Consider the following 22,130-nt stretch of genomic DNA (forward strand, 5'->3'; position numbering starts at 1 on the left):
ATAATTTAATTAGCACCTTACCTGGGCATTTATATAGACAGAATCTTGTCTTTATAAGACACTTTGCTCCTAAAGGGGCTCGCACCAACCAATGGTGGATTATAGTGTGCAGTCATGATCACGGCACTTCTGATTTGGCTGTTAATACAGCAGCCGGCTCAGAGGACCAGGGAGACAGAGCTGCATCCCCTCCCACATACTTGTGTCCATAGCAGTGCCCAAAAAACAATACGCTACCTTCTCTGCTTGCACATTGGAGAGTGGGAGAAGGTGAGGTAAGTAAAGTTTTATTATTTTACTGTAATAATATAGTAATTACTGGGAAAGCTATAGATATATTCATTACTGCGGGAAGCTGGACATACAGCAATTACTGTGGTAGCTGTGTATATATATATATATAGTCACTACTGCGGGTATATTTATTGTTGGTTCATTGTTGTCTAGGTATACTTTATATGAACAGGGGGTGATTTCACTTCTACACATTTTTTTATGTATTTTTAAAGGTTTTGAATTACCCCACATACTCATGTAAAAGCCGGGTTTTTGAGCACAAAAAAATCTGCTGAAAAACCTCACCTCGGCTTATACACGAGTCAATTAAAAAATAAAAACTTAATACTCACCCTCCGGTGTCCGGATCCTTGGCATGGCTCCTGATCTTCAGTGTGGTTCCCAGCGGCTCCTCCTCTATCTTCTTTCTTCTCTAGCCGGCAAAGTCGCGTCCATGCGATCTGCCGGCGGGCGCACACTATGATGCATCATAGTGTGCGCCCGCAGGTCGAATGGACACGACTCTGCCGTCTGGAGAAGAAAGAAGCCGCCGGGAGCCGCCACCTGGGATCGGGAGCCGCGCAGAGGATCGGGGGTGAGTATTAAGTTTTTTATTTTTTATGCGCTTGGTAGGGGGCTGGCTGTATACTACTTGGGGCTGGCTATATACTACATGGGGCAGACTGTATACTACTTGGGGCTGACTGTATACTACATGGGGCTGGCTGGCTGTATACTACATGGGGGCTGGCTAGCTGTATACTACACCCTCGGCTTATACTCGAGTCAATAGGTTTTCCCAGTTTTTGGTGGTAAAATTAGGGGTCTCGGCTTATACTCGGGTCGGCTTATACTCGAGTATATAAGGTATGTGTTTGAGCTTCTTCTCTTCCTGTGTACTATATAAGGTAAAACCTTTGATGTTTGGACCACCAATTAAAATTATTTTTTTTTTACAAAGTAAGCAAGTATAAAAAAAATTACAAAAAAAGGTAAAAAAAGTATCAATCTTAGAAATCTCAGCTGCATGACTAATGCTTCACATTCTTGATCATGATTTATCTCAAGAATAATTACTCTTTACATAGGTAACTGAAGTAGATGCACAGATAACCAAATTTCAGAACCTTGAAGAACTTGTGTTAAGTGCAAATAAGCTAAAAACAGTGCAATCAAGCAATCTTCCAAGAAAACTAAAGGTGAATATGCTGATCTCTGTGTTTTCTCTAGCCAGAGTGTTTCAGCAGAATGGACTATCTTCATGTATACAGTGATATTTTTGTTTCTAGAATTTGGAGCTATGTGCTAACCACATCTCAAGCTTGAAAGATCTAAGCATAAATCCACCTCCATTGTTACAGCATTTGGGCCTTGCTTATAACAGAATCCAGTCCTCTTCAGAAAGTATATTCCTGACTGCAGATATCTGGTAGGGCATTTTGGTTATAGATAAATATTGGTGCATTGCAAATACACATAGGTGTGACTCTTAGTAATGCTCACTATTTTTCATGTCAACAAAGCAATGTTTGATATCAATGTAGGGTACATTGTTCTTGCAAATGCTACTTTGCAGGTTGGGAATATTTTTTTGCCCCCAGGAAGACTAATCTGTCGCTACAGAGTTTAGGATATTGGGGCACATTTACCAAGGGCTTTGCGCCGGTTTTCTTTTAGGTGCAAACTACTTGCAAAGGTATATAAGAAGTGTCTGAACCACAAGCACGCAACCGTTTTGTAGTCCAGCTGCACTTGGCATCACAGATTAGGGGGCATTAGACGCCATATTTTCATGAAACGTCTGTGGCGTGCCCTATATTACAGGAACACTACAAAAATGTTGGTGCACTCTGTCAGGGCAGTTCTGGGGGCACCAGATTCATGAAGAACGGGCACCAGAACTCATGAATCTGGCGCCCTCTGCAATCTACGCAGTTTGCAGGTGCCCCATTGAGTATTGTTCTTTACCTTGGGATAATTGCTTTGTACTTGTTAGGATCAGTGGATCCTCTGGACCACCGCGGGAGATGTAACTAGCCAACACCCGGAACCGGAGCCCAGCGGCACCTGGTATTCACCAGAGCCCGCCGCAAAGCGGGTTGGACTTGCTGCGGCAGGATACCACTAGGTCGTTCCCAGGTGTGACTAGCCCACGGTGGCAGCCGAGGTCGAGGTACCTTAGCGGATGACAATCTCGTAGACAGGTCCAGGCACAGGGTCAGGGCAGGCGGCAGAGATGCAACGTCAGGTCCAAGTCCGGGGTCAGCAACAGGAGGTCCAGGCAGGTGGGAACGGGAACACAGGCACACGGAACACAGCAACACGGAGGAACTCGGGTAACACAGGAGCGGGAACACACAGGAATACACGGGAACACAGGAATACACGGGAACGCAGGAATACACAGGAACGCAGGAATAATCGCTAGTAAGCTTTCTCTAAGGCTATGAGGCACAAAGATCCGGCAAGGGTAACAGGAAGAGGCAGGCTTATGAAGAATTGGGCAATATGGCCAGCGCCAATTAATGGCGCGCTGGCCCTTTAAATTTGGAGAAGGTGCCTAGCAGTCGGGGACGCGCGCGCACAGCGGAGGGGAGCGAGCCAGGAGCCGGGACGGGTGAGATGCGCTGGCGGCGCGCTGGCGGGGGCAGGGCGGCACGGGTGAGCCCGCGACCCGCGATGTGGGTCGCGGGACCACCCGTGACAGTACCCCCCCCCCTTCGGCCTCCCCCTCCTCCTAGGCTGGAGGAACCTCTGCAGAAGACTACGATCCAATATGTTGTCCTCTGGCTCCCACGACCTTTCTTCAGGCCCGAACCCCCTCCAGTCAACCAAGAAGAACCGCTTCCCCCTCACCGTCTTCATGTCCAAGATCTCTTTTACCTCATAGGTGTTGGTAGAGTCCGCCACTGGAGTAGGAGGAGGATCTTGCTGGGAGAAGCGATTCAAGATGACAGGCTTGAGCAGGGAGACATGAAAGGAGTTCGGGATGCGCATGGTGGGAGGAAGGCGCAGCTTATAGGCCACAGGATTAATACGCTTCAGCACCTCAAATGGACCCAGATAGCGAGGGCCAAGCTTGTAGCTGGGAATCTTCAACCGGACATATTTTGAAAACAGCCACACTTTATCCCCTGGAGAGAAGATGGGAGGAGACCTGCGTTTTTTATCGGCCTGAGTCTTGGTGCGGGCAGAGGCCTGAAGCAGGGACTGACGAGTCTGTTCCCAAATAGCTTTAAGGTCCGTTACCAACTCTTCCACAGCAGGAACATCAGCAGACACGGAGAGAGGTAGGGGTGGACGTGGATGTCTTCCATATAGAACAAAGAAGGGTGATGCACCAGCAGACTCCGAATCCAGGGAGTTATAAGAGAACTCTGCCCAAGGTAGCAAAGTGGACCAGTTATCCTGACGGGCAGAGACAAAGTGACGCAGGTAACAGCCCAAAGTCTGGTTAACTCTTTCAACCTGTCCATTAGATTGAGGATGGTACGCAGAAGAGAAGTCCAGTTTTATCTGCAGTTGATTACACAGGGCTCGCCAGAAGCGGGAGACAAACTGGACCCCTCGGTCCGAGACGATGTGCAACGGAAGTCCATGTAGGCGAAAGATGTGGGTGAAGAACTGGCTGGCAAGGTGTGGAGCAGACGGCAGGCCTGGCAGAGGAACAAAATGAGACATTTTGGAAAAGCGGTCGGTTACCACCCAGATAACGGTATTGCCAGATGATGGTGGCAGATCTGTAATAAAGTCCATAGCCACGTGAGAGCACGGGCAGGTAGGCACGGGTAACGGCAACAGAAGACCAGCTGGTTTTTGTCGTGAGGGCTTATTACGAGCACAAGAGGTACAGGACCGCACAAAATCCCGAACGTCCTTGACCAAATCAGGCCACCAATAGAATCGGGAAATTAGGGCCACAGAGCGCTGCACCCCAGGGTGCCCAGCCACACGAGAGGAATGTCCCCAGGTCAGAATCCTCTTTCGAAGACCAGGTCGCACATAAGTCTTGCCGGGAGGTAATTGCCGGAGGTCCACCGGCGCTGCCAGCACAAGTCTCTCAGGAGGAACGATGTATCCCGGGGCACAGTCCTCCCCCATAACATCCGAAGCACGGGACAAGGCGTCAGCCTTGATGTTTTTCTCGGCAGGGCGAAAATGGATTTGGAAGTCAAAACGGGAAAAGAAGAGAGACCACAGGGCTTGACGCGGGTTCAACCGCTGAGCCGACTGTAGGTATTGGAGGTTCTTGTGGTCAGTGTAGATGCTGACTGGAAATCTGTCTCCCTCCAACAGATGACGCCACTCCTCCAAGGCAAGCTTGATGGCCAGAAGCTCACAATCTCCAATAGAATAATTCCTCTCTGCAGGGGAGAAAATTTTGGAGAAGAAGCCGCAAGATAGAGTACGGCCCCTAGGCCCCTTCTGAGTAAGGACCGCTCCAGCTCCTACGGAGGAGGCATCAACCTCCACAAAAAATGGCTTCTCGGTATCTGGTCTGGTAAGGACAGATGCAGAAGAAAAAGCAGACTTTAGTCTCGTGAAGGCCTGGTCAGCCGCTGGGGGCCAGGCACGAGAATTGACACCTTTCTTCGTTAGCGCCACCATAGGAGCTACCAGAGTCGAGAAGTGAGGAATGAATTGTCTATAATAATTTGCGAAGCCCAGGAATCTTTGAATAGCCCGTAGTCCCACTGGGCGTGGCCACTGAAGAACCGCAGATAACTTATCAGGATCCATTTGCAAGCCTTTATCGGAAATAATGTAGCCGAGGAATGGAAGGCTTTTTTGATGAAACAGGCACTTCTCCAGTTTGGCGTAGAGATGGTTGGCCCTGAGGCGGCTGAGCACTTGCCGTACATGGGAATGGTGGGACTCGAGGTCAGCAGAATACACAAGGATGTCATCCAGGTAAACCACAACACAGCGGTACAATAAGTCCCTGAAGATATCGTTGACAAACTCTTGGAAAACGGCTGGCGCATTACAGAGTCCGAAAGGCATAACTAAATATTCAAAATGCCCATCACGGGTGTTAAAGGCGGTCTTCCACTCGTCGCCGCTCCTGATGCGGATAAGATTGTAGGCCCCACGAAGATCCAGCTTGGTAAAGACTCTCGCACCCCGTAGGCGATCAAACAGCTCCGTGATCAGCGGCAGAGGATAGCGATTCTTAACGGTGACTTTGTTAAGACCGCGATAGTCAATACAGGGGCGGAGAGAGCCATCTTTCTTGGTGACAAAAAAGAAGCCGGCGCCTGCCGGAGAGGAGGATTTACGAATAAAGCCTCTTTGTAGATTCTCCTGGACATACTCGGACATGGCGGCTGTTTCAGGTACCGTGAGCGGGTACACCCGACCCCGAGGAGGAGAAGATCCAGGCAGCAGGTCGATGGGGCAATCGTAGGGACGATGTGGAGGAAGGGTCTCAGCTTGTTTCTTGGAGAACACATCCGCGAAGTCCTGGTATGGAGCGGGAAGCCCCCCCAAAGGCTTAGGAGACAAGGTAGAAGTCCCGACAGGGAGCGGATGTAGAACCTTCATACAGTGTGATGAACAATCCGGACCCCAGCGGAGAATCTCCCCAGAAGACCAGTCCAGAACAGGGGCATGATGTTGCAACCAGGGGAGGCCCAGCAGGAGAGTGGAAGTGCACTGGGGCAGCACAAAAAAGGACAGTCTTTCTCTATGTAATGCTCCAACTTGCAGGAGCAGGGGTTCTGTGCGAAACCGGATGGGCACGGAGAGAATTTGGCCACTGACCGAGGCAATGGACAATGGCTTCCTGAGACGAACCACCGGGAAGTGATGCTGGGAGACCAGGGCAGCATCCATAAAGTTCGCTGTAGAGCCCGAATCCAGGAAGGCGGAAACTTGGATCTGGGTGCCAGTGCCAACGCTGAGGAGTACGGGGAGAGTCAAGCGTGGAGAAGCTTTATTCTCACCTAGGGACGCTTCTCCTGAGAAGCCTAGGTGCTGGCGTTTCCCGGACGTTGGGGGCGGACAGGACAAGCCCCGACGAAGTGCCCTGGGCTGGCACAATACATGCACAGGTTCTCCTGACGTCGCCTGGAACGCTCTTGTAGAGAAAGCCGGACTCGGTCCACCTGCATAGGTTCATCAGCAGAAGATTCAGCCGGGGGCTGAAGCGGCTTTTGGAATACAGGTGCCAGGCGAGGAAGACGTCTAACACGGCCTTGGGGGTACTCGGAGCGTAGTTCCTCAGCGCGCTCCTTAAACCGCACATCAATTCGAGTGGCCAGGGTGATCAGACCACTCAGAGTTGACGGCAGGTCCCGTGCTGCCAGCGCGTCCTTGACCTGCGCAGAAAGTCCTTTCTTGAAGGTAGCAATGAGGGCCGCATCGTTCCAGGCAAGTTCAGAAGCCAGGGTGCGGAACTGAACTGCGTACTCTCCCACAGATGAGTTACCCTGGCGCAGGTTCAATAATGCAGACTCCGCAGAGGAAGCTCGGGCCGGTTCCTCGAAGACTGACCGGAACTCTGCCAGAAATTCCGAGAGGGTAGCGACAACCGGGTCATCCCTGTCCCAAAGAGGAGTAGCCCAGGCCAGGGCCTTCCCGGAAAGGAGGCTGAGGACAAATGCCACCTTGGACCGCTCTGTGGAAAATTGCGACGGCATAAGTTCTATGTGCAGGGAGCACTGGGTGATGAAGCCCCTGCACATCTTGGGATCCCCGTCATACTTGCCGGGCAAAGAGAGACGTAGCCTGGGTTCAGCAGCAGGGAGATAAGCCGGGGTAGCAGGAGTCGCAGCGGCCACCTCAGGAGACTGTTGCTGATGCTGGGTAGCTAGCAGCTGTTGCAGCATGGCGGTGACTTGCTCCAGTTGATTCCGTTGTGCAGCAATCTGCCGGGACTGGTGGATCACGATGGTGGTGAGATCAGGCTGACTGGGAGAAGGAGCCTCGGCGGGATCCATGACCGGATCTTACTGTTAGGATCAGTGGATCCTCTGGACCACCGCGGGAGATGTAACTAGCCAACACCCGGAACCGGAGCCCAGCGGCACCTGGTATTCACCAGAGCCCGCCGCAAAGCGGGTTGGACTTGCTGCGGCAGGATACCACTAGGTCGTTCCCAGGTGTGACTAGCCCACGGTGGCAGCCGAGGTCGAGGTACCTTAGCGGATGACAATCTCGTAGACAGGTCCAGGCACAGGGTCAGGGCAGGCGGCAGAGATGCAACGTCAGGTCCAAGTCCGGGGTCAGCAACAGGAGGTCCAGGCAGGTGGGAACGGGAACACAGGCACACGGAACACAGCAACACGGAGGAACTCGGGTAACACAGGAGCGGGAACACACAGGAATACACGGGAACACAGGAATACACGGGAACGCAGGAATACACAGGAACGCAGGAATAATCGCTAGTAAGCTTTCTCTAAGGCTATGAGGCACAAAGATCCGGCAAGGGTAACAGGAAGAGGCAGGCTTATGAAGAATTGGGCAATATGGCCAGCGCCAATTAATGGCGCGCTGACCCTTTAAATTTGGAGAAGGTGCCGCGCGCGCGCCCTAGCAGTCGGGGACGCGCGCGCACAGCGGAGGGGAGCGAGCCAGGAGCCGGGACGGGTGAGATGCGCTGGCGGCGCGCTGGCGGGGGCAGGGCGGCACGGGTGAGCCCGCGACCCGCGATGTGGGTCGCGGGACCACCCGTGACAGTACTATAGCATCCTACCACTGTCTGAGGCCTGCACTCACTCCTCAAAGTCAGATTGTCATTGGCTTCCTATAATAATAAATCATAAAATAAATCAAACAAGACAAGAGTAATAACATAAACATAAAAATATGATTTGATTTAGAAAAATTAAGAATGGATTTAGAATGGATTAAGCCATTCATGACCAGCCAATTATGTTTAGTTTGTATATTACCGTATATAACTTTTAGACAACAAAATCCATTTTTAAAGAAATATCAATCGGTGTCTCTTCTTTCTAAGTGCCAAAGGGGTGGGTATTAGCTATTAGTCACTCTAGTGAAGAGGGAGTCACAAGAGACACTATTAAATACCTTTGTCAAATGGGGCACAAAAAGCTCACTTAGGTTCTTAAAGAAACATAAGATCTCATATGTTGGGGCTGGCAGATTTACCAGTCTTTAGAGATCCAGTCCAGAGCATGATAATTTGCCAATATGAGGTCTAGAGTTGTCACATTAAGTGAATCAATATGATGTTATAGAAAATCATTCGAGCCAGAGCAAAGGGTTTCCTTAAAAAAAATAAACGGTCAAGTATCTGATGTTTGCAATATCATTGTTTAAATATTTACTGACACTGACACTTTGTTTTTTGTTTTAGGCCGAATTTGGTTTCTCTTGACCTTAGTTTCAATGACCTTACTGATCTCTTTAACCTAGTGTCTAAAATCTCTACTTTACAAAATCTCCGTATTCTAATGCTGCAGGGAAATCCGCTTACATTCATCACCACATATAGAGGCTACACTATAGATTGCCTGCCAAAGCTTTGTGTTTTGGATGGTATCTTAATTTTACCTGATGAAAAATATAAATTTGTTGGATTGTCGAAAAAGAAAGGTAAGATTACGGCTAATGACCTGCATATTGATAATAATTCCCTTGCTTAAGATTCGTTTTTGAAGCCAAGAAGTGACGATCATGAAGAGAGAAAACATCCAAAACACGGATTGAATTTCTTTCTTTTTCTTTTTTTAATCACTCTAGTTAATGGGTTAAAATGCTGCATAAACAACTGTCCATAAAGTACATCCTAGTGGGGGTGCAAAAAGTGAACATTAATTGATGAATTCACACATAATTATCAATTTTCTCATAACTATGTATAAGCACATGCATTCCAACAGGGATCAATGGGAAGAATCCAATTTTGTTATTAGTATTTCCATAATAAAAGCTGTTCATATAATGCCTTATAATTACCTATATATGCAATACTATGATCTTATATCAAGCTTGACCCTTGTTGACCCTTGTATATCCCCCTCTTTTTCTAACCCACTCTAATCTCCCCCTATCTTGTTGCCTCCCCTCATCTTCTGTTCCCCCTCTAATTTGTGTTTTTCTCATCTCCCGCCTCTTAATGTTGCCCCCTTGTATGTACTGCTCTTATTATGGGCCCCCTTTAATCTCTCTACACTCTCCATTTATAGCCCCTTCATCTCCCCCTCTTACTGTGGGCCTCCTGGTATCCCCTCCTCTCATTATGGGCCCCCTAATCTTCTGAACCTCCTTTCACCCCCTCATTTATGGCTCCTCTCACATCCCTCCTCTTAATATTGTCCCCTTGCACCTCCCCCTCTTATTGTGAGGGCCCTGGTTTCTCCCTCTCTCATCTCCGCCTCTTTTTCTGAATCACTCTCAACTCCACCTCTCATTGTGCCCCTCCCCCATCTTTGGCCCCCCCATTTTCTGGGCCCCCTCATATTTTTCCCCTTTTTTGTGTCCCCTCTCATCTCCCTCTTTTTAATGTGGCCTTCTCCCCATCTCCCTCTTTTTAATCTCTTCATATTTTTGTGGGCCCCCCTCATCTTCCCCCTCTTAGTGTGGCCCCCTTTCCTCTTTGTAACATAGTTAAAAAAACAAATCCCACATACCTCACCTTTCCACGTTCCCAAGCAGCTCCTCTTCTTCTCTACTGCTGTGTATAGAGAAGAAGCACCGGTGGGTCCAACAGTTGCTGGCCCACTCCTTGCCATGCCGACTCTGCCCCATCGCAACGGCGACTCACCTCCTTTTTTCCGTCTGGGACATAAACTGTACCTGATGGAGTCAAAAGCAATGATGAGCTCTCCACATCATCATTGTGCTTTTCTGCTGCTATGTGCGGCATTTCGTCAGGCGCGATATGATGACGTCATCGCCTGTTGTACACAGCAGCAGAAAAGAAGAGGAGCTGCTGGGGAACGTGGAAAGGTGAGGTATGTTGTGTTTTTTTTTCGGTCAGCCTTCACTTTTAGCTTGATCCTTGAAAATAATGCTCATAGCATACTACAGCCAGGGTGAGAGCAGAGAGTGTTAACATTCAGAGCTGTGCAACAAGCATAAGAGTAGAGAGAGACCCATCTTCAATCCTATAGACAGATTTGCAACAGATAGCAATGTAGATTTGTAGACAGACAGCAATGTAGATATAACGTTGTAACTAAGGCGCAATTTGCAGTCTGTTTATTTACAAACTAAGGAGAATTTCTTAATGAAGTATATTAGAAATATGTTCACAACACTCCCCCACACAGTAAAATTAAGCCTTTATGCAAACAGGTCATCTGTTGTGTACAAATGGAAAATGTGATGAATAAGCAAGCCTATTCAGATATATGGAGGTAATGTTTAGCTGCAGAAACTTCTGCCCTAATAATGTAAAAAATGATTAATAAAAGACCCGTCATAGGATGAAACTTTTTGTTTTACAGGAGCACAAGAAAGTAAAGCTAAGCTTCTAGTGCGTATAGGAAAAGTACAAGGCATTGCAAATACAGGTGCACACACAGAACAGCAGAACGCAGTGGACTATCCAGTAACTACAGTCACTTACCATGTATGCTATGAATTCATTGATGATATGCCCAGCAATGAACTGGAGAGTCAGGTAGGCTGGGAAATCTAAGCATCTTAAAAACATACACAATACTGGATGGCTGGGGAGGCAAATTTAGTTAATTTTTGCTAAACAAGGTGAGAAAAGTTTTTTTATGCAACCCCTTCATGCCACCTCGCCATTTTTTTTTTTTTTTACTCACACTCGAACAACCCCTTTTAGGGTATCAGATTACAGAGAGCTGAATACATTATATACACTCCACTTCAGTTAATTTTCAAAGATTTGGTATTCTCCTATCACATACATGATCAATAGAATACATTTAAGTTGGTGGCTGTAATATTTACAAATGAGGACAAGTTCAAGGGGTATGAATACTTTTGGAACCCCCTGTGAATTAGGCTCCCATATACTGTATATATAAGTTGGAAGAAGAGCACTTGGATGAAAGACATTAACTGAACAGGTGAATGACATTTGGGGAGCAGGTTTCCCCTTCAAAATAAAATTCACCTGTTTAGTTCAGTTCATGTCTTTCACCTGTTCAATTGACAAAACTACACCTAAAACCACCTCAAAGCTGATTGCGATGCAGCTTTAACTGCAACGTCTGGACGCACCCTGAAGATCACAAATCACTGCAGGCGCCACCCTGAGGGTGCAGTCACACGGTTTGGGTTTGGGTTTAGGTGCAGTTTTGTCAATTTCACAGGTGAAAGACATGAACTGAATGGGTGAATTTGATTTTGAAGGACAAAACTGTTGCACAAATTTCATTCACCTGTTGATTTGGTGACTTTTACTTGTTAAAATAAGTAATACCACCTAAAACCAACCAAAAACTAATTGTGATGCAGTTTTAACTGCAACGTGTGACCGCACCCTCACAGAAGTGCAAGGGAGAAGTGCCTGCAGGGATTAGGGTCAGCCATTTCACTATGGACGGAGCGGTGTTCTTCAAGTCCTGCCATAGTAAATGATTGGTTTTGAGGCACTGGAAACAGCTTTAATCACAATTAGATATGTGTGTGATACAGAACAAAGCTAACAGCAGTATTCACAGAAGTCTCAGTAATAAATAAATAGAGTTACAGGATGTATTACAAAGAAATCAATTGCTATAATTTACAAGACATGTAAATTTAATTGTATTTTATTTCACATTTCCATGTACAACAAGCCTAAACAGATTACCACAGAAGAGGATGGACAACAATGTTACCCACTAGATCTTCACATTGGTAACTTGTTAATCTGTTTTTTTGATGATGTATATAATACCAATGTGGTTGTTTTACCTTTATTTATAGGTTGCTTCACAAGAAACCAGCACAGCCGGCACAAAGTGGGCCTGTATACCCAATGCCACAAATTGCACACCTTGTACAGAAGGGGAGTCCTTGCATTATACCAAAATATGATGCAAGGACTCCCCATTTGCCAGCCAGACTTCAGTGCATTTGCCAGCCAGACTTCAGTGCTGGTGCAGGCACCGGCTGCAGCTCTTGCATCAAATTTTATAATTTGTTATATTTAATAAGCCCATGGGATCAGGCCGACAAACATGTGAAGGCGGCATAATGCTCATACTGAAATCACATGCTTCAGTAATACCTCAAAATTAACCAAGCTGTAATATTAGACATTACATTATGCTCCTTTGAGTTACTCAGTAAAATTACTTATTTTAGCTGAAGCAACCACTTATTTTTATTTCTTACTAGAATTTATTGCCATGGATTATAAGGGAAAATGATATACATATACACATTGCTGTATATGAAAGCAAAAATTACCTGTGTAACAGCATAGGAAACCTGCAGAAAAAATAGTTGTGGTTCTTGCTAAATCATACAGCAGGATATTTCCTGTCCCTCTGGCACTGCCGGGTACATCAAGAGGTTTAGGCCTCCTGATGTATTCAGCAGTTGGCTGCGTCGGCAGCCAAAAATACACCAGCTGCTATGTGGGGTAGTTTGGCACAAAGTTTTGGTACGTGGAAGCCCTGATAAATGTTCCCAATGTGTTTTTGCATAAGAAAAAAAATTAAGGCCTACTCTATGTTCTGTGTTATGAAAGCTTCTTATCTTCATGGATGAACGTCAACTGAACCCAGCATCTCAGAAGGACTCATCATCTAATACGTGTGGGGGTTGCCTGACCTTGCTCTGACCACATGACTTATAGATAATAGGCTCTGCATTTCTCAGAGAATAGAAAAAGGGATATGATTACTTCACAGTTTCTGATTTCCTTGTCCATTCATACTTCACATTGGCCAATCTGTTTCTCCAGTCATGTATAATTGAGCTTCTCTATGCCCCTCATAGTAACTGTTATTTTATTAAATGGTTGATGTACATATTTCAAAGAGAATGCAATATGTTGTCTTATATGTCCTTCTATTTTTGTAACAGTTTTATTATTCTATCTCAGGTTTCTACAAAACTGCTGGGGCTTCTTGGAATGAATGCATAGATTATGAGTATGTGAAAGAACATGTATCTTCAGATTTATTGGCTTTAAAGTCTTTTCTTGTTGCTGGAATGAAGGTGACGGTCAAAGAAGAAAAGGTAAAGTTTTTTTTGGTGGTGGATGCGCAAAAAAGTCTGAGGCCCCTTCCACACTCGCGTTGCTGATCACGTCAGAGTCTGATCATGGTGTGATCAGGGTTTGGTCAGTGAAAAACTGACATTTTGCATCTCAGTGCAATCATTTTTCAGTCAGAGTTTGTTCAGTGTCTCAGTTTTTCATATGCGTTTTCAATGCAATTTCAATGCAATTCCAATGCGTTTTTCAATTCCAATGCGTGAAATGGACTCAGGACTGAGCTCTATCTTTTCTATGGCAATTGATGCGTGAAAAACGCATTGCACTTGCTTGTGTCTCAGAGTGCAATGTGTTTTTGATGCACCTCTATAGACTAGTATGGTAAGTTTTTCATGTAAGTAGAGCATGTTGAGATAATAACGTGCATGTGTGCGTGAAAAAAAATGCTAATCTGAAAAAGCCCGTTGACTACAATGGGTCAGAGGGCAATGCAAGTCAAAAGCATGCGCAGAACACGCGCATGAAAAACGCAAGTGTAGAAGGGGCCTTACTGTTTTTTAAGGTTTTTTTTTTACGCCATTAACCATGCTGGACAAATAACGTAATAGCTGAATTAGTTAGGTTGTTACAGATGCATTTATACCTAAGTGTAGTTTTTTTTACTTTTTCATTTAAAAAAAAATAAATTTTGAATAGGCAAACCTTAATTTTAATTTAAACTGTTTTGATATTTTTGTTCCTTTTATTGTTTTAGTCCCACTATGAGACAGGCGATTGTTTGATTGGGTGCATAATGCATGTACTTTTCATAACAGTGTATTATACACTGGCAGGGAGTCTATTAGACACCTCATCTGAATGGGGCTTAATAAGCCTAACAGCATGGCAGACCGAGAGGCCACAGGAAGGCCTATAGTCGCCATAACACTTACAGACACTCCCACAATTTGATCTCATTTTGCGTGCCAGTGTCTTAAAGGAGATGTCCAGGTATATAAAAATGTTTTATATATGGTGGGGGGGAGGGGCTCTAAAAATAATAAACCTCTCCCTCTCCTCTTCAACCAAAAGTGCTGTCACAACTACAGCCACATGGTTGCTACAGACTGAAGCTAACACTGTAGCAGCCACGCAGCTGTGGTCAGGATGGCACTGCTGGCCTCTATGAACAAACAGAGACCTGGCATTGATTTCTGCCGCGGCCGCAGTGTGCGAAGAGAGCAAAGTATATGCTGTTTATTATTTTTAAAGCCCCCCAGGCCTTATGTAAAGCTTTTTATATAACCCTGAACAACCCATTTGAGACAGCATGAGTGACCCGTACAGACTGAGCTGATGGATTGCTCTATCTGCACAGCCTTAGTCCCCTTAGTGACTAATATTAAATGTGTACAGCCTTCACATTACCAGATTATGCCTCTACAGGCTCTTTCTTGAATTCTCCGTTATCCCTGAGAAGAAAGGTTGATATCAGCTGCTGTGTGTCTGCTTTAGACAAATCACATACAAAAATTAAAAATAAAATATGTGCTGCTCACTCCTCCACCTTTCCTCTCCATAATTTTTTTAATGTACTATCATAACACCTCCTGTCCATCTATAGCAAGAAAGAATGAAGAATGCTAGAAAAAGCATGAAAAAAGCGGATGTGAGGAAAGTAGCCAGCAAGGGGGAAGGGGGGATTTTGGAAGGTTATGCAGTTTTCTTTGCTTCCACCTCTACTTGTAAAGGTCCAAATTAGATGCATTGTTCCTTGGGTACAAACTGTTTTATCAACTATTACTTGGGGCAATTCATTTGAACTATTCAACATAACCACTATTACTTTGGGCAAATTAATTTGAAGTTATAGTGCTCTATAAGTAAATCAATATAGAGCGTTACCATTGCTGAGATTCATAATTGCTGAAACTAATGCTTACACATATCATATTAATTATTTGTATCAGCATAGAATGATGTCATCAGAAAATGACCATTAAAATGTCTACCAACCTCTTTAATAAATGAATAGTATGTATCAAAAATTACTCTGTCTGTTTTGTTACTTCCATAATATTAATAGTTATGCATAAATCCACATTTTCATTAGACCCTCTCATGGCCCAAAGATTCAGATGATAATGCTACTGTAACAAAACGTGAAAAAAGCGGTGTTGGAAAGGACAAGGAAAAGGACAAGGTCAGAAGTAGCTCTCGGGTAGGTTTGATTTAGATTTGACTTATTGAATAGTTAAAGTGAACCTGTCACCTGAAATGTCATTTTTAGCTGGTTACAGCTATGCTATAGCCTAGCTAGCCTATGCTTTCCTGATTTTAAAAAATGCCTTTGTCAGCATTCTGAATCATTTCAGAAGTTTATAATATTTTGATTTACATCACTTTGCTCCCTGCCAGCAACGTGTAGTGAGTCCCAGGGAGGGGCAGCTTCACCCTGTATGATTCTGTGTCTCCTCATGCACTCTGTCTGTAACTTTTCAGTCAAGGTACTTAAAGGAAACCTGTCTGCAGAAATTGACCCAATAAACCACTAGCAGTATGTTGCAAAGCAGTTTATCACCTCCCAGATCTTTCTTTTATCAACTATTTTGGTGCCATCATCCACAGAATCAACTTTGAAGTGAGATATAAATTGGTTGTATAAAGTCAGAGGCGGAGCTTTAAACACTGAAGTAAAGCTCTCTCTTCCTCAGAAAACCCTTTTCATTTTAAGTGATGGTCCTGCATCCAAAGACATAACTAACCAGATCTTCTATAGTCCCATGCATGATGTCAAGCACAGAGGTGTTCAGAGTTCCCCACCTTGACTTGAGTGTTCAACTCTCCACCTCCTTGACTTCATACAATCAATTTTTATCTCACTTCAAAGTTGATTTACTGGTTGAAACCACCTCCATGGGTCATGAAAGAAACAAAAACTAAAAGGTGTTACACTGTTTGACAACATAGTGGTAGCGGTTTATTAGACCAATTGTTAATGAAAGGTTCCCTTTAATGTTGGACTGGCCCATAGAATAACAGAGAATTTGGTGGGACCAGGTTGGGACACATAATAATGGGTTATTGTTTTAAATAGACAATTAACAAGAAATACAGTATGCATTCTCATTAATAACACATAAAGTATTTGGCAATACATAGTAAGGCTACATTCACATGACCATTGGGAGATGTATATACATCCCCCATAGGCCGGCAATGCACCGATGTGTGGCGGTAGGCACACGTTAGTGTGAATGTAGCCTAACATAGTAACATCCCCTTTAGGGTACTAGTAAAAATACAAAGAAAGTAGTAAACGTAATAACATAAATGTGAGGGCTTTAGTAAATTGTGGTGGATAGATAACAGCATATTTGTGGTATCCACTATAGTCCACTTATTCCATTATACCTCTTACATACATTAATACCAAAATTTAGAACCAGACTGATTACTATTTCAGAAATAACTTTATTTTTTTCTAGGGAAGTAAAATGGATAACAAGAGTAAGAAAAAGAAAGTAAATATACCTGAACTCCGTCATGATCCCCCCATTGTGAAGACTCTTGGATCTGCTGTAATGTCCCTTAAAAACCTTGTCTCAGGAGAGATGAGAGCATTTTCCGTCTGTAACTTGGAACTATTTAACAAAAATCTGGAGCAGCAGCATGACATCGACAAGGTGATACAATAATATACAGTATGTGGAAATGCACAAATTGCTTTAAGTTAAGTTATGCTTTAAAGCGTAAATAACATTTTTTAACTTTTTTCAGACGTGAACAGTGCGGGTGAAAACAGTAGACTTTTTATTATTCTTCATTAACCCTTGTACAACCAGCCAACATAAATATACGGACCGAGCCCTCTCCATAGACGGCGGGTATTACACAGCTAACACCTGCTGTTAACCTGTAAGGGTGATGCCACACATGGCGTTTTGAACGCATTTTTGGCCAGTTTTTAAGCAGTCCATCAAAAAACACATGTGTTAAAAAACACATGCGTTTGTGACCAGTTTGAATTAAGATAATTGGTCAAACCTGTCAAAAACTGATGCTTTTTCAAAAAAATGCAGGCGTTTTTTGACGGACTGCTTAAAAACGGGCCAAAAACGCAGTCAAAACCACCATATGTGGATCACCCTTAGGTTTGACGCCAACATCTATTTCAACCGCAAAACAGCTCTGCTTGTGGGCGCTGCCATGTTTAAAGAAGATCTGTCACCTGTAAAAACTGCACTAGGAGTAGCTTACTAAAGTACTGACTGACTTGTAGCTCCTAGTATGTATACCAGGGGGCCACTGAAAGTGAGCTGGCGATCCTGTGTTTTTAATTGTTAGTAATGTTGTCAGCATTTTTTAATCATGTTTTTTTTTTTAATTTGTCTGTAAATGTAATGGGCCTAATGTAGCAGGGGATCAGAGACTGTCTGGCAGGGGAAGGGGGCAGCATTTATATTTTCGCCTCAGGCAGCAAAAAGGCTAGAAACGGCCCTGCTGGGCAGGACAAGGCTGGAGCAGTGCATAATTAGGGTGAGGAGAAGCGCTGAGCCAGCCACAGGAGCGACAGAGCCCCATTATCATTATTTTATAATAGTTTTTTCAGCAAACCCACTCAGCTCAGGAATTAAACAAGATGTGTGCCTGCATGAATGTAGCTTCATGTTTGGTTCCTAATGCATAAAACAAATGGTAGATTTCCTTTTAGAACTGTGAATGTAGGGAATAGCCCTCATCAGGAATGGACATGCTCATAGGACTGTACATGCTCGGTAGTGAAGCTCCTCTGATACAGATATGAGGAATTAGTCACTGGAAAAGAAAGCCTGCATTTATCTCAGCACTTCTAGAGTGACCAGGAAAAATAGGATTGTGGAGTCGGAGTCACTGACCATTTTGGTCACTGGAGTGGGGAGTTGGAGTCGAGGTTAGGGAACCTGAGGGGTCGGAAGCTTGGCTTGCTGACTGCATAGCCCTGATTATAATATAGAATTATTCCCTTACATCCCTTCCTCTCATCCTCTTCCATTGCCTATGTAAAATCTTAGAATTGTGAAAACAACTGTTTTTTTTTCAGAGCCCTCAAAACAGCAACAAATCAAAGGAGCGCAAGTTGAAAAGTGATAAAGAAAATTTGGAAACTCTAAAGACATCTCCATCTTTATTAGGTAATCTGTGATAGATTTATATTAGATGTGCAATCTATATAATGGTATGTGTCAGAAAATGACCTACAGTAAATCTCTTTTTGTATTTCTTGATTTTTTCTCTTTCTTAATCATATGAAGTTATACAATATTTGCTTTGATCCGCAGGTCAAACTGTAATGTTCTTCTTTTTGTACTCAAGATATTGTGAACAAAAAAAAAATCAGTACATATCTATATGGAAAAAAACGAAAAACTGCTTAACAGTATTCAATAGGCAACATCTAATCCGTGCCAAATTTGTGAGGGTGCCATGCCCCTGCCACACCCCACAATATCTGAGACTGATTTAAAGATTGTTGTAAATGAGACTTAAAGGGTATGTTCAAATCAAATTCCAGGCCAAAATACATTGTCAGATCTTTTCAACACAGATTTTTTACTGACATGCCCTATATTTTTAGTGGAATTGAGTGTTGCGAGGAGACAAAAAAAACAGAGCCAGAAGCCCCCATTGATTTTATTGAGAATAATCATTGTTTTACTTTACTTTGTGCTTTCTTCCTACTCTACCCTGCTAATCTAAGAAAGACAACCAGGCAACTTCTACAACATCAGTGGCCACTAAGTCCCTAAGCCCCTTAGTAAACAACAGAGAAATCTGTATTGGCGGTCACTAAGGGGTTAACCATCATATACAGGACCCATTGTCTGCTGCTGCTACTGTGGTAGTTAGAAGCTGAGCCGTGATTGGTTGCTATTCCGCCACAGGTCATTTATATGAGGTCTGAGCTTTGATTGGTTACTACAGGCAATAAGTATAAGATGCTTAAATGTGAGGTAACATGTATAGGGATACAGAGATAGGGGGAAATTTATCAGAAAAGTCTGAGGTAAAACTGTTCCAGTTGCCCATGGAAACCAATCAGAGATCAGCTGTAATTTTGTAAACATTTGTGCAAAAAATTAAACTTGAGCTCTGTTTGCCATGGCCAAGTAGAGCAGTTCTCAGACAGCCGAAAGAGACGGCCAGAGACAGCCGCCGAAAGAGACGGCCAGAGACAGCCGCCGAAAGAGACGGCCAGAGACAGCCGCCGAAAGAGACGGCCAGAGACAGCCGCCGAAAGAGACGGCCAGAGACAGCCGCCGAAAGAGACGGCCAGAGACAGCCGCCGAAAGAGATCATCTGTAATTTTATAAACATTTGTGCAAAAAAAGAAACTTGAGCTCTGTTTGCCATGGCCAAGTAGAGCAGTTTTCAGACACTCTCAGACACTTCTGATAAATCTCCCCAGACAAAGTGAGAGTCAGAGACAGAGACAGCCTCTGAAAGAGATGGTCAGAGACAGAGGCAGAGGCAGTCAATTTTGTTATAGCTAAGAGCAGTTATTTCCTAAATAAATCATAGTAAACCAGTATAGAGGTATGGAAGGTATAGTCCTCAAAACAAGTCAAGGTTACAAACAAGTATTGTGCTTTACCCAGAGGAATAACAGAGGACAAGCGACACATTCAAAATACATATACAGGCATAAATAGACCACAGGTGGACAACACCCGCACGTGTTTTGCTTCACTTTACATATTTATTCAGCAGGATGCGGTCCAGCGTTTTTGTGGTGCCTAGGTGTCCCCCGTCACATGCGTATGTACTCCAGTACCATTTGCTGATAAGCCTGGGGTATCAGTAATTTCTTCCAGGTCATTAAAGTGCATCCCATCAACTCAATACAATAATTACTACTTGAAAACCATGCAGGGAATCAAGTGATCAGAGCCTGGGTGCTGGGGTACCCCATTCATTTCAATTGCATTATCCCTGGCCTAGGCCATAGTGTTAGAGTTGTGCAATGCCGAAATTATCATTGGATAACTAAAAAACTGACTGTTGCCCAATCCCTATGTCCTCCATTGCTTCTCCATTGAATGTAGGGGAAATGCCAAACAACAGATCTACAGATACCTATCATCCTAAATTACACCCCACACTTTTTCACATATAAAGCAGAAAGCAGCACTGGCTCAGGAATAGATAAGATCTATCAAATGAATAACAAGCAAAAAAAAACCCAGCAACACTCCAAGGATTTCAGTGACAAAAGTTAAGGTTGTCTATTTACCCAGTGTCCACGGGAACGCTTCAGCTACGAGGGACAGAAGCCAATGTTTGAGAAAGACTCTTGTCCTTTTTAGCCAAAATGTTGCTGTGGACACTGGGTGAATAAAGCACCTTAACTTTTGACACTGAAATCCTTGGAGTCCTGCTGTTTTTTATATTTTGCTATATATTACTACATGCAATATAAAAATAATTGTAATATACCCATAAATAATGGTACTAAAGGGAATTTGTCATCAGATATTGGCCTAATGAAACACTACCAATATGTTGTGAAGCAAATGACCAGGTTCTATATCATGTTTCTTTCATGGCCTTGTGTTTTGGCATCATCTAAAAAAAATAAACTTTGAAGTGAGATGTAAATTGGTTTTATTAAGTCAAGGAGGTGGAGAGTTTAACACTAAAGTCAAGCTTTCCCTGCCTCAGAAAGCCCCTTCATTGTAATTGATGGTCCTACGTCCGGGGACTTCATTGGCCAGATCTCCTTAAGTCTAGCGCAAGATGTCACAGGGAGGTGTTTAGGACTTAGCGACGCTAGGTTTTTAAACCAGGGAACGAGACCAGCCGACCAGTGAACCAGCCTGGTTTTAGATTAAGAGGACCAGAAGAAACACAGATTCCAAAGGGAATAGAGGAGGCAAAAAAAAGGGGGGAATGGGTGAATTGGTGGAATGAATGATGTGAACTACCCTACCCCAATCCTAAATCTTCCCCAACCCTATAAAAATCCCATGTCAGACTGCTGAATGTGTGCCTATATGCCAAATTGAGCAATAGAGGATAGCACCAATTAAGACAGCTTGAACTGACAGAAGAAAGATAGACTTATCAATAGGCTGATCCCAGACCCCTAATAACTTTAAAATAAATACCGAGTCAACAGAAGAGCACATAGTTTATTTAATTTTAGATAAGAAATTAAAAGTTATATTTTAACAAGCATTAAAGGGTTAAAAATGGCCCTTGGGCCTATTGTAGAAATGTTTTGAAGAAATATTAACCCAGCTAACCACAAGTTCCATAAGCAAAGTACACCCTGGTCACATGACATTAGGCCATGCCCCTCGACTCACTCTATAGATCCCTAGATACCAAGCAAGTTTATAACTCTGATTTTATGGGTAAAAGATTTTTTAGCTAAAAGAAGAGTGTCAGATTCTATGAGAATCGGCCACTAGCTGTATTTCTGAAAAATGTGGTCACAGGTTCCCTTTAAATGCTCCACTTCTCTGACTTTATACAACCAATTAACATTGCACTTTAACACCTTGCCGACTGAGGACGAACTATATCGTCCTCGCGCGACAAGGGGTGTATGGAGAGAGCTCACGAGCTGAGCTCTCTCCATACACAGCGGGTAATGGCTGTGTAAAACAGCTAACACCCGCCTGTCACTGCCGCGGTCGGTGCTGGCACCGATAGCGGCAGTTAACCTGCCTTTAACTTGCAGTTAACCAGTAACCTAACTTACCTTTACATGGGCGCCGCCATCTTGGATGGC

At 44.1% G+C, this 22,130-nt stretch overlaps 1 protein-coding gene across 2 annotated transcripts in view; it reads left to right on the forward strand.

Moving 5' to 3' along the window:
- LRRC43 (leucine rich repeat containing 43) overlaps positions 1 to 22,130 on the forward strand; it is a 31,916-nt gene that overhangs the window by 4,062 nt on the left and 5,724 nt on the right. The window contains exons 3-11 of one of the 2 annotated variants that reach the window (XM_072143769.1): positions 1,365 to 1,475; positions 1,566 to 1,705; positions 8,603 to 8,841; positions 10,698 to 10,873; positions 12,006 to 12,066; positions 13,262 to 13,398; positions 15,468 to 15,557; positions 16,843 to 17,040; positions 18,438 to 18,528. In XM_072143769.1, the coding sequence (XP_071999870.1) occupies positions 1,365 to 1,475; positions 1,566 to 1,705; positions 8,603 to 8,841; positions 10,698 to 10,873; positions 12,006 to 12,066; positions 13,262 to 13,398; positions 15,468 to 15,557; positions 16,843 to 17,040; positions 18,438 to 18,528 (1,243 nt within the window). Of the gene's footprint in view, positions 1 to 1,364; positions 1,476 to 1,565; positions 1,706 to 8,602; positions 8,842 to 10,697; positions 10,874 to 12,005; positions 12,067 to 13,261; positions 13,399 to 15,467; positions 15,576 to 16,842; positions 17,041 to 18,437; positions 18,529 to 22,130 lie in introns of both variants that reach the window. The other variant, XM_072143762.1, reaches the window with a different exon arrangement.

This window comes from Engystomops pustulosus, chromosome 1, assembly GCF_040894005.1.
Source record: "Engystomops pustulosus chromosome 1, aEngPut4.maternal, whole genome shotgun sequence".
Lineage (NCBI taxonomy): Eukaryota > Metazoa > Chordata > Amphibia > Anura > Leptodactylidae > Engystomops > Engystomops pustulosus.